Source organism: Phytophthora parasitica (assembly GCF_000247585.1).
Source record: "Phytophthora parasitica INRA-310 unplaced genomic scaffold supercont2.3, whole genome shotgun sequence".
Classification (NCBI taxonomy): Eukaryota; Oomycota; class Peronosporomycetes; order Peronosporales; family Peronosporaceae; genus Phytophthora; species Phytophthora nicotianae.
The window spans coordinates 616773-626799 of NW_008648989.1; the positions used below are offsets into that span (position 1 = coordinate 616773).

General features: G+C 51.4%; 4 protein-coding genes across 4 annotated transcripts; 3 read left to right on the forward strand and 1 right to left on the reverse strand.

Moving 5' to 3' along the window:
* The first annotated feature begins 180 nt into the window (after positions 1-180).
* On the forward strand, positions 181-2013 carry PPTG_01358 (glyceraldehyde-3-phosphate dehydrogenase, type I). The gene has a single exon (XM_008894608.1). The coding sequence runs from the start codon at positions 296-298 to the stop codon at positions 1868-1870; it is 1575 nt and encodes a 524-aa protein (XP_008892856.1). The 5' UTR covers positions 181-295; the 3' UTR covers positions 1871-2013.
* A 39-nt stretch (positions 2014-2052) lies between these two features.
* On the forward strand, positions 2053-4036 carry PPTG_01359 (hypothetical protein; the record flags this gene model as incomplete). The annotated part of the gene is made up of 5 exons (XM_008894609.1): positions 2053-2167; positions 2230-3491; positions 3559-3630; positions 3685-3736; positions 3807-4036. 5 exons carry the CDS (start codon positions 2053-2055, stop codon positions 3842-3844), a joined length of 1539 nt encoding a protein of 512 aa, XP_008892857.1. The 3' UTR covers positions 3845-4036.
* On the reverse strand, positions 3857-7725 carry PPTG_01360 (hypothetical protein). The gene is made up of 2 exons (XM_008894610.1): positions 4270-7725; positions 3857-4196 (listed from the first exon to the last, which is right to left on the reverse strand). The coding sequence occupies exons 1-2, from the start codon at positions 7597-7599 to the stop codon at positions 4185-4187; spliced, it is 3342 nt and encodes a 1113-aa protein (XP_008892858.1). The 5' UTR covers positions 7600-7725; the 3' UTR covers positions 3857-4184.
* A 666-nt stretch (positions 7726-8391) lies between these two features.
* Positions 8392-9892, forward strand: PPTG_01361 (hypothetical protein). The gene is made up of 2 exons (XM_008894611.1): positions 8392-8603; positions 8674-9892. Exons 1-2 carry the CDS (start codon positions 8409-8411, stop codon positions 9784-9786), a joined length of 1308 nt encoding a protein of 435 aa, XP_008892859.1. The 5' UTR covers positions 8392-8408; the 3' UTR covers positions 9787-9892.
* Positions 9893-10027: the final 135 nt, after the last annotated feature.

Here is a 10027-nt window from a genome sequence, read left to right on the forward strand (position 1 = left end):
CATTCATTTCAGGACGCAGCTAACAGCAATTGTACTGACAGCGTCATAACCATATGGACTTTACGATTCTGCGTCCCGCATAGTATGTATATCAAAACTCAAAGTTGTCGTCGGCGTGCGTCACAATGGTGCAATCATTTGCGTAACTGTTATCAGTTTTTGTGCAAACTGCTAGCATCATTTGAACACACCAAGTGCGTGGCCAGCGACCCTGAAGCGTCATTCCCCATTTTGCGCAGCACCGCATAAGTGCCTTCAACGGCCACCTCACCACTACCTCTCCACCTCCTCAACGATGTCACAGCCGCAACTGAGCAGTGAGCAGATCAATGCACTGCGCGAGAAGGAGCTGGAGCAGTGGAAGACGCAGGAGAACGCGGCCGACCTCATGGTGCCGCTCATCGGTCGCCTGTACCGCGAGAACAACGTGGTGAGCGTGCTCTTCGGCAAGGGTCTCGTGCACAAGAACAGCATTGATCTCATCAAGCTGCACAACTTCGTCTGCAAGTACGTGGGCAAGCGCATGCAGCCCACCGAGACGCTCGTGGTGCTGCTCGCGCTCGTCCAGTACGCGCCCAACGCGCGTGATATGCGCATCGATCTTGGCCGCACTTTTGTCTTCATGGAAAAGGAAGTGCTGGACGTGCAAGCTCAGGTCACACCCGAGGCCCGTGACGCCAAGGTGCGTGCCCTGGGCGAGCTGCTAAACGCCAAGATGGCTCCGCTGACCAACGCGCCGGCCTTCACGCCCAGCGACGTGATCTTGTACGGTTTCGGCCGTATCGGTCGCCTGTTGGCCCGCCTGCTCATTGAAAAGAGCGGACCCGGCGTCAAGCTCATGCTACGTGCCATCGTAGTGCGTAAAGGCACCAAGGAAGACCTCATTAAGCGTGCCAGTTTGCTGCGTCGCGACTCAGTGCACGGCCCGTTCCACGGCAGCATCACGTTTAACGAGGAGGCCAATGCCATCATCGCCAATGGCAACCTCATCCAGATCATCTACTCGGACGGACCGGACAAATGTGACTACACTAAGTACGGCATCAACAACGCCATCGTCATTGATAACACTGGTCGCTGGCGTGATGCCGATGCTCTGGGACTGCATCTCAAGTCGCCTGGTGTCTCTAAGGTCATCTTAACTGCTCCTGCTAAGGGTAATGTGCCCACCGTTGTGGCTGGCGTGAACGATGAGGCAATTTCGAAGTCTGACAACATTTACTCGGCCGCGTCCTGCACGACCAACGCCATTGCGCCGTCGCTGTATGCGCTGGACAAGAAGTTTGGCATCGTGGGTGGCCACATTGAGACTGTGCACTCGTTCACGAATGACCAGAACCTGATCGATAACTACCACATGAAGGAGCGTCGTGGTCGCAGTGCTGTCCTTAACATGGTTATCACCGAGACGGGCGCTGCTGCCGCTGTGGTCAAGTGTCTCCCTACGCTCAAGGACAAGCTCACTGCTAATGCTATCCGTGTCCCGACACCGAACGTGTCGCTGGCCATTCTGAACTTGACACTTGACCCGACCAAGGCCGAGGGGATCACTAAGGACTCGATCAACTCGTTCATGTCCAAGGTGTCGCTGGATTCGCCACTCCAGAACCAGATTGACTTTGTCAACTCGGCAGAAGTTGCATCAACTGACTTCATCGGCAGCCGTGCTGCTGGTACAGTGGACGGTAAGGCTACTATTGTGGACGGCAACAAGGTGATTCTCTACGTCTGGTACGACAACGAGTTCGGCTACAGCTGCCAAGTTGTTCGGGTCGTCCAGCGCTTGATGGAGATTAACCACACGCGCTTCCCGGCCAAGGAGCAGATGGAGGATATCGACCGCTCTCTCAACCTCACCTGGGACCTTTAGATTTCAACCAAAGTCGATCAACTGCACTGAAAAAAAAAAAAAAATCAACACAAACCTCATACGTAAGTTGCAGCAGTTTATCGCATTGAGAACAGCAATTTATAAAAGTTTGCTTTAAAACGAGTCCTCCGTTTCACGATGTCTAACTTAGGTTATCTTGAAATTCACGCCGGCAGCCGGCAATGCTTTCTACGCGCGAAGCGCGTACCGCCAAGAAGAATGTTGCAGGACGCTCTAAGAAGGATGATCAAGATGGCTCCTACTCTAGTTTGTCAGCAAAAATTCAAGCGTGGCAAGGTATGTGCTTACCAGATAACGTTGATACTTGGATGCCACTAAGCAAAGCTTTTTGAGCCTAGATTCTGCGGACAGTAGGCAAAAGCACCTCCAACAGGTCGTGAATGGGAAATCGTCGATGGTACGAACCTGTAGCACCAAAACTGGTTCAGTACGCGGCGCTAGTTCCTCCACTCACAGAAAAAGTGACTCGACAACTAGTAGCGACAGTAAAAATCACAGTTCTGGCTACTATAACAGCGGTGACGATGAATCTGTGAGTGAAATGGTGAATGCACTCAACGAAACAGCTACCGACACGAGAAAAGAGTTTTTAACTGCACTGGTTGTAACAAGTAAAGGTCAGCTTGGATCGAGCTCCCTATCGAACTCTACAGAACTAAACGAAATTAAGCAGTCTGTGGAACGTTTGCGAGCTCAGCGCACACACGTGGAGCGTCTAAGTCAACGAAATGAAGACCTTGAACGCCAATTAGTTGAGCAAAAGGCAGAGAACGAGACGATGCAACGAGAAGTCTTCACTTTGCGCGGAGCTGAACAGGAAAATGTAGCTTATTTACAGAGTGTGAAGCTGCTGGAACAACGAGCGCATGAACTTGAGGAAACATGTACTGCAAAGAAGATCGAGCTGAGAACTGTAACAAAGAAGTTAAACTGCGCTGAGCAAGAGCGGGATGAACTTAGTCAGAAGATCCAAGACATTCGGCATGACTATGGCGATGAAATCAAAGCATTGAGAGATAAGAACAAGAAATTATTGCAGCTTGTCGAGCAGCTTAAACAGTCAAACGAAGCCCAGACAGACGAACATAAACGAATGGAGCAACACTGGAAGCAAAAGATGAAAGCTGCAACTCGTGCAAACTCTGAAACTATTGACTCTTTACAACAGGAACTCGAGGTAAGCTGCCAAAAGAGCAGCAAGCTGGAAGTGGAGGTGTACGAATTGGATAAGCAAGTACAGAAGTTACTTGCCACTACTGTCCGACAGACAACGATAATTGAGGAATGCGATCGCATGCTATTCGAAGCCGAAGCACAGCAGCAGCAAACCCGGACAAGTTATGAAATGCAGCTACAACTTTCCAGCGAATTGAACACGAAAAATGAGCGACTAGAACTGCAAGTAGCGTCATTGAACCAGTCCAAAAATTTGGAGACAATCGAGTTGGAGAAGAAAGTGTCGCTACTTGAACGCGAATTAGGCGAGTACAAAGATCGCTCGAAGACTGCAGAGGAAGCACTACGGAAAAAGGATAAAGAAATCGAGGTCATTCAGCGTGCATGTGTCACACGAGACGAAAATCGTCTCCACTTAGACGAGGTACTGCTTGTGCTGTTGTGTGTCAATCGACAATAAAGCTGGGATTCTGATGGCATACTGCACACAGATAAACAAAGAGCTTCAGCGAAACGAGAGAAAAACGAAGAGCGAGATTTCGGAGCTGCAAATTGCGTTACGGGTATGCCAAGATGCAAATGTCACTCCCGTTTTATTTTTTACTAACGCGGCACAGGACGCTACAGATGAAAAGAAACTCATTAGTGAGCAAGTTATCGACTTGCAAGGTATGTTTACATGTAGCTGGCTCATCATTCTTATTGATATCCAACATGTATTATCTTAGAGAAATTGGAGAACGAGCGGAAGGACAGATCTCAGTGGGCCACATCTAGACTCAAATTGCTGGCCGAATTCTGCGATGAAGAGAGCAAGCTGAGCTCAGCACTTTATCACCATAACAATCTCTCTTTTGATGATCGGAAACCTCATAAACATAAACGAAAGACGAAAACCAGGCGGACTACGAAGAGTAATGTGTCGGAAACGCAGCGCTATGATAGAGACGACAGCGAAATGGACGAGGGGAGACGAGACTCAATCGTTTTCGGCTAGCGAAGTCAATGCAGAAAGACTACTCAACTTGAATGATAATTTATCGAGTACGCTACCTCATTCACCACTCCATAAATTTACGTACTTCTTAAATCAACGAGACCACGAACGAATAGGACTTCACTCATCCCACTGTATACATAACAAGCAGAACAAGTTAACAACAGTGCTTTGAGTTGGCTAAAGCATGCCAGCAGTATCTTACCTCGTCGGAGTTGGATAAAGGCTCGTACGTCTTGTGCGAAGAACCTAGCTTCTGGCGCACCATGTTCTTGAGTTCAATCACCTTTGCGTCCTCCTTAAAGTGGTGCTTCTGATCTGTTTCTCCTAATACTGGCGGTTGGTAACTCTTGAGTAGAAGCGAAGATATCACCACTGACACGGACGAGAAAGCCATCGCAAGACCAGCACAGGCAGGAGGCATCATCCGGTGGATCAGCGGGAAGAACATGCCAGCAGCCAGTGGGATCCCCACAACGTTGTAGATAATCGAGAAGAAGAAGTTCAACTTGATACGAGAGAACACCACACGAGCCAAGTCCAGAGCCACCACCACATCGGTCAGCGCACTCTTCACTAGCACCATGTCAGCTTCCGCCTTGGCGATCTGTGTACCAGCACCGATAGCCATACCAATGTCCGACTGCGCCAGTGCCGGCGCATCGTTGATACCATCACCAACCATGCACACAATACGCGGTTTCAGAGTCAGAGGGTTCACCTGCGACTGTAAAGCCTTGATCTGAGCTGCCTTCTCGCCTGGCAGAGCCACCGCCTTGACGTGGCTGATGCCCATCTGACGAGCGATCGCGCTGGCTGTACGAAGGTTGTCACCAGTGATCAGCCACACATCCAGTCCCATTGACTTCAAGTGCTTGATGACAGCTGCAGCTTCCGGGCGAGGAGCATCAGCCAAGGCAATGACACCCACCAGTTTGTTCTCCACGCACACCACCACCACAGTTTTACCTTCAAGCTCCAGCTCATGCATGTGAGCACGCACTTTCTCGCCAATTTCAATGCCTTTTTCTTCACAGTACTCAGAGTTGCCCACCATCACGTTGACAGGCCTGCTCCGAGATGTCACCTCGCTAGCAGCCACCACACCTTCAATTCCTCGACCTGGAACAACGTGAACTTCCGTCGGGTCGTGAAGCTCCAACTTCTCATGCTCAGTTGCTGTCATCACAATAGCCTTACCAAGAACGTGCTCACTCACACATTCCAGTGAAGCACCATAATACAACAGCTCACGTGGTGTGTACGCACGATCAGCCACCACTACGTCACGTACAGATGGGTGTCCGACGGTGAGGGTTCCCGTCTTGTCAAACACAATGGTATCGATATAGCGCGCTGTCTCTAAAGCGCGGCCACCCTTAATAAGCACACCCTTCTTAGCGCCAACACCGCAGCCAACCATGACAGCGGTAGGCGTAGCAAGGCCCAAAGCACACGGACACGCGATCACCACAACAGAAATAGCAAACAGGATCGACAAGAAGAAATCGTCCGCGTGGCTCGTACTCGTTGACACGCCTAGATCGAGTTTCCATTGTGCAGGTACGATATCCATCGAGAGCAGAACCATCCAAGTAGTAAATGTCAAGACTGACAAGGCTAGAACACACGGGGCGAAAATCGACGCTAACCAGTCTGCATATGCCTGGATCGGAGCCTTATGAAGTTGAGCGTCTTCGATCAAAGCGCAGATCTGCGATAGAGCAGAGCTCTCGCCACCCATACAGCTTGACTCAATAACCAACGTGCCCTGTTGGTTCACTGTCGATCCAAACACATAGTCGCCCTCTTTCTTGGCTACTGGCATACTCTCACCCGTAAGCATCGACTCATCTGTTGAGCTCGAGCCTGACTTCACCACACCGTCCGTTGGGATGTTAGCACCTGGAAGGATACGAAGCAGATCACCTCGCTGGACTAACTCAATCGGAATCTCGCGATCACGCTTGCCTTTTTGAACAAGTAGAGCAGTCTTCGGCTGCAGTTTTGCCAACTCCGACAACGCATCAGCCGTTTTGCCCTTGGCCATCGACTCCATGTACTTACCAAGTGTAACAAACGTCAGCAGCATCGCTGAAGACTCGAAAAAGTGGTGGCCATGGTAGTCCGCATGCAAGGCTGACCCGATAGTTGCTACGAAACTGTACGTATAAGACATGGTAGTGCCGGCCACGACCAGGAAGTCCATACCCATAGCTCCATGTTGTAGACCCTTGTAAGCAGCCACGTAGAATCGCCATCCTACACCAAACTGGACTGGCGTTGCAAGTAGAAACAGAAGCAGAAGTTTGAGCGTCACAGCGTTAAGTACTGGAGTCATTAGCACCTTTTCCACTGGTGGAATATACATGAGCACCATGTGGATGAATGAGGCCGGCAACGAGAAGATCATGGCCGTGGTCAAAAGTTTGCGCCACTTCTCCACCTCTGACTTGCTCAGAGCGTTCTGGTCCGTCGTCTCCAGTGCCACCTCGGCCGAGTAGCCCAGGCCATTGATACACTCCAGCACGTCACGAGGCCCTGTCTTGGACAGCTGCTTCAGATGCACCTGCGCCTTGTTCAGCGGCAAATTGACCAGCACCTTCGTCACGCCAGGCAACTTGCCCACTGCCGTCTCGATCTTGCCCACACACGCGGCACAACTCATGCCTGTAACTGTGAACTTGAGCTCCAGCGAGTCATCGTCACCTGGTTCTACCACGTGTGAGAACGTCGCCTTGTAGCCGGCGTCCTGGATGAGTTTCTGGAGTAAAGTCTGCTCGTTCTCGATCAGATCGCGGTCGAACGACACCTCGGCCTTCTGGCTGATGAGACCCACGCGGCAGTGCAGTACGCCCTCCGCCTTGCCCACGTAGTCCTCGATGGCCTTCACACACGCGGCGCAACTCATGCCTTCCACGTGGAACACGGCGCGCGGGTGGCCGCCCACGTCGGGCATATCGACGGCCACGTCCTCTGTCTCCTGCTGCTTCTGCTTCTGCTTCTGTGCCTGTAGTTTGATGGCTGCGGCCTTGGCAGCGTCGTATGCGCTGGCCTCGAAGCCTACACACTCCACCATGTCCACCAGCTGCTCCAACGTCGTGCTGCCGGGCCGTAACAGCGTCACTGTGGCCTTGCGGTGCTCGAAGCTCACCACGACGTCGGCCACGCCATCCACGCCTCTCAGCGCGTTCTCCACGGTTGTCCCACAGTTCTTTTGGCACATCATTCCCTCCACCAGCAACTCGATCGTCAGTGGGTCCTGCGTCTCGCTGTCCGTCTGCATATTGGTTGGCGTCTTCACTGCAGCACCAAAGCCGACACACTCGACGGCGTCCACCAGGTCGTCGGCAGTCACACTCGCGCCTGGGACGCACTCGACGTGTGCGCTGTGCTTCTCGAAGTCGACGACGGCATCGGCCACGCCGTCCACACTGCGCAGCGCGCTCTGCACCGTGTTGCCGCAGTTCTTCATGCACATCATGCCTTCCACCGCGAGCTCCACCACCAGCGGTCGGCCTGACGCGGCCGCCATTCTTGAGCCTTTTGGGGTCGAGTGTATCACTTCGAGCGGATCTAAAAGTGGCCCCGATTACTGGAATGGAGCTGTTGGGTAATATGAAGCCAGAGCGAGCACGCGTCTGTTGGCTTTCGGTTTGTATGGATTTCAGTATGGGGAAAGGAATGATACTGTTTCGTACTTAGACGGACGCAACGTTGAAGTGGCCGTGACGTTGTTTGTTTGGCCTTGACATTGCATCGATGGCGACCAACGCCACCAGAACTGTAGCTGGCTACCTCAGAGTACAGTCAATGTCGAAGAGCTATTACTGCATTGTCTGTGTGCTACAAGTAAATCAATGTTGGCGAAAGGAATCTGCTGCACCGCATGCTGAGCCAGGCGTCGATCGGGGGCTTGCAGGAGACGTCAGTGAAGTGCCGACGTCGGACCATGAAGTTTGAGTGCATTCGCTAGGCGGATGGCTTCATGTATCAACACGCAATTGCGTTGACTGTGGATCAGTTCCATGCACTCTGCGGTTTTTGCGTGTCGATCGTTCGTTCAGTCAATAATCGCTGGAGCCGGAAATGATCTCAACTGGCGGTTGCGAGACGGATCTCTGATCCACGCGCTTCTTCATCGCGCCTACACGGACGAACAGCGCAAGATTCTTCGTCAGCTGCATTCACCACCGAAATATTCTATTCAATCCGCAGTCCTCCAATGCACAGTACTTGAGTATGCTTCTATAAGCTGGATACAAATGATTCGGTAAAAACAAATGTGTCTTATACGTGAAGTTATAAAAACAACTATACTGTATCACCCCGCTCTATCAGCCAATGAAACGGTATCACTTTTTCCCGACATCGATCACCATGGCGTCGATGAAGGTGCGACTGACGGGGCTCATCAACCAGTCCCCGCAGTATGTGATCGACCAGTCGCGCGTGCCCATTTACTTTGTGGCCTCTAAGAAGGAGTGGAGCTACTGCGCCACTCGCCTGCTCAAGGCGGAAGTCATTGGCTTCGACACGGTGCGTCACTTCCGTTCAAAGTTTTCAACCCAACCCAGCAATTCCATTAATGTAATCGCTTCTACGACAGGAAACCCGCCCAATCTGGAGCAAACACCAGCGTCCCAACCCGTCCGCATTATTACAGATCGCAGTACGCGATGCCAGTCACAAAGAGGAGGTTTTCATTCTCGACCTTCTCCACTTGTCCGCCAAAGTCTACAACACCACATTAAAACGCGTCTTCCTGTCCAAAACGATCGTCAAACTTGGACAGAGCTTCTACCATGACTTGCAGGAGCTGGCCCAGTCGTACCCACAAGCATCCTGCTTTACCGTCTGCAAGGGCGTCGTGGAAGTGAACGATTTGTCCATCTCACTAGCGGGACCGCACAACCCGCTTAGCCTGCAGAAGCTGGTGTTCTTCTATTTGCATCGCAAGCTTACCAAGACGCAGCAGATGTCCAATTGGGCACGGAGACCGCTCACGTCTAGTCAGCTGCACTATGCTGCAGCCGATGCACTGGTACTTATCCATTTGTACGACGAGCTATTGATGCGCATGCAGAAGCAGCGTACTACAAAGAATTTCCAATTGAGCATAGTGACCAACGTACTGGATGTAAACCTCCCACCGGCTCCGAAGTGCTCGCGCTGCTTTGACGTTTTTGAAACGAGAGATAAACTGAAGAAACATCGCAAAAACTGTATCGTGGACGTACGCACATTGGCGATTTGCGAAGTTTGTGAAGGCAAGAAACTTGTGACCGAAGAAGTTATGAAGTATCACGTGAAGCGCTGTGGTGTGGAAGATGACGCTGATGAACCGATCGTTCAAGTCAAACGGAAACGCTCGCTATCAGTAGATAGCAAAAAGAGTACATCGTCTAAGAAACGTCGCCTGGAGACGTCAGAGCAAGCCAAGACTGCAGAAGAACTCAATGCCACCAAAGTAGAGCAAGAGCCTACGAAACCGCTTACTAAAGGGCAGAAGAAGAAGGAACGGAGGCGAAAAGCAAAGGCGTTGGCTGCCTTGAAAGCACAGTTATCTAGGAAAGATAGCCTATCGCAAAAAGCAGAGATGCCGAGCTGTCGGGATGAAACGCACAGGAAGCGCAAAATGAGCATGGAGTCGTCGCTTTTGGCGTCCGACGCAATGTGGTCTCAGATTTCGAGTGACTGCGAGTCCTTCACCGCCACGTAAGTTACGATGACCACGGTAAAATACCGTAGTTTTCACGTGCGCAAAATATATTTCGGTGTTGATTGCGAACCATCTTTTCAATCCCAACAACAAATGACTTTCCAAGGTAAAGGATGTGCAGTCAAAGACCGGCCACAGTAAAGTCGAGCAACTTGCTTGAAACAAGTCGCCGCGCCGGGATCTGCTGCTGCGTGCGCACGAAAGAAGAAGCTGTTCTTCATGTCCGCACCGTCAGCATTTA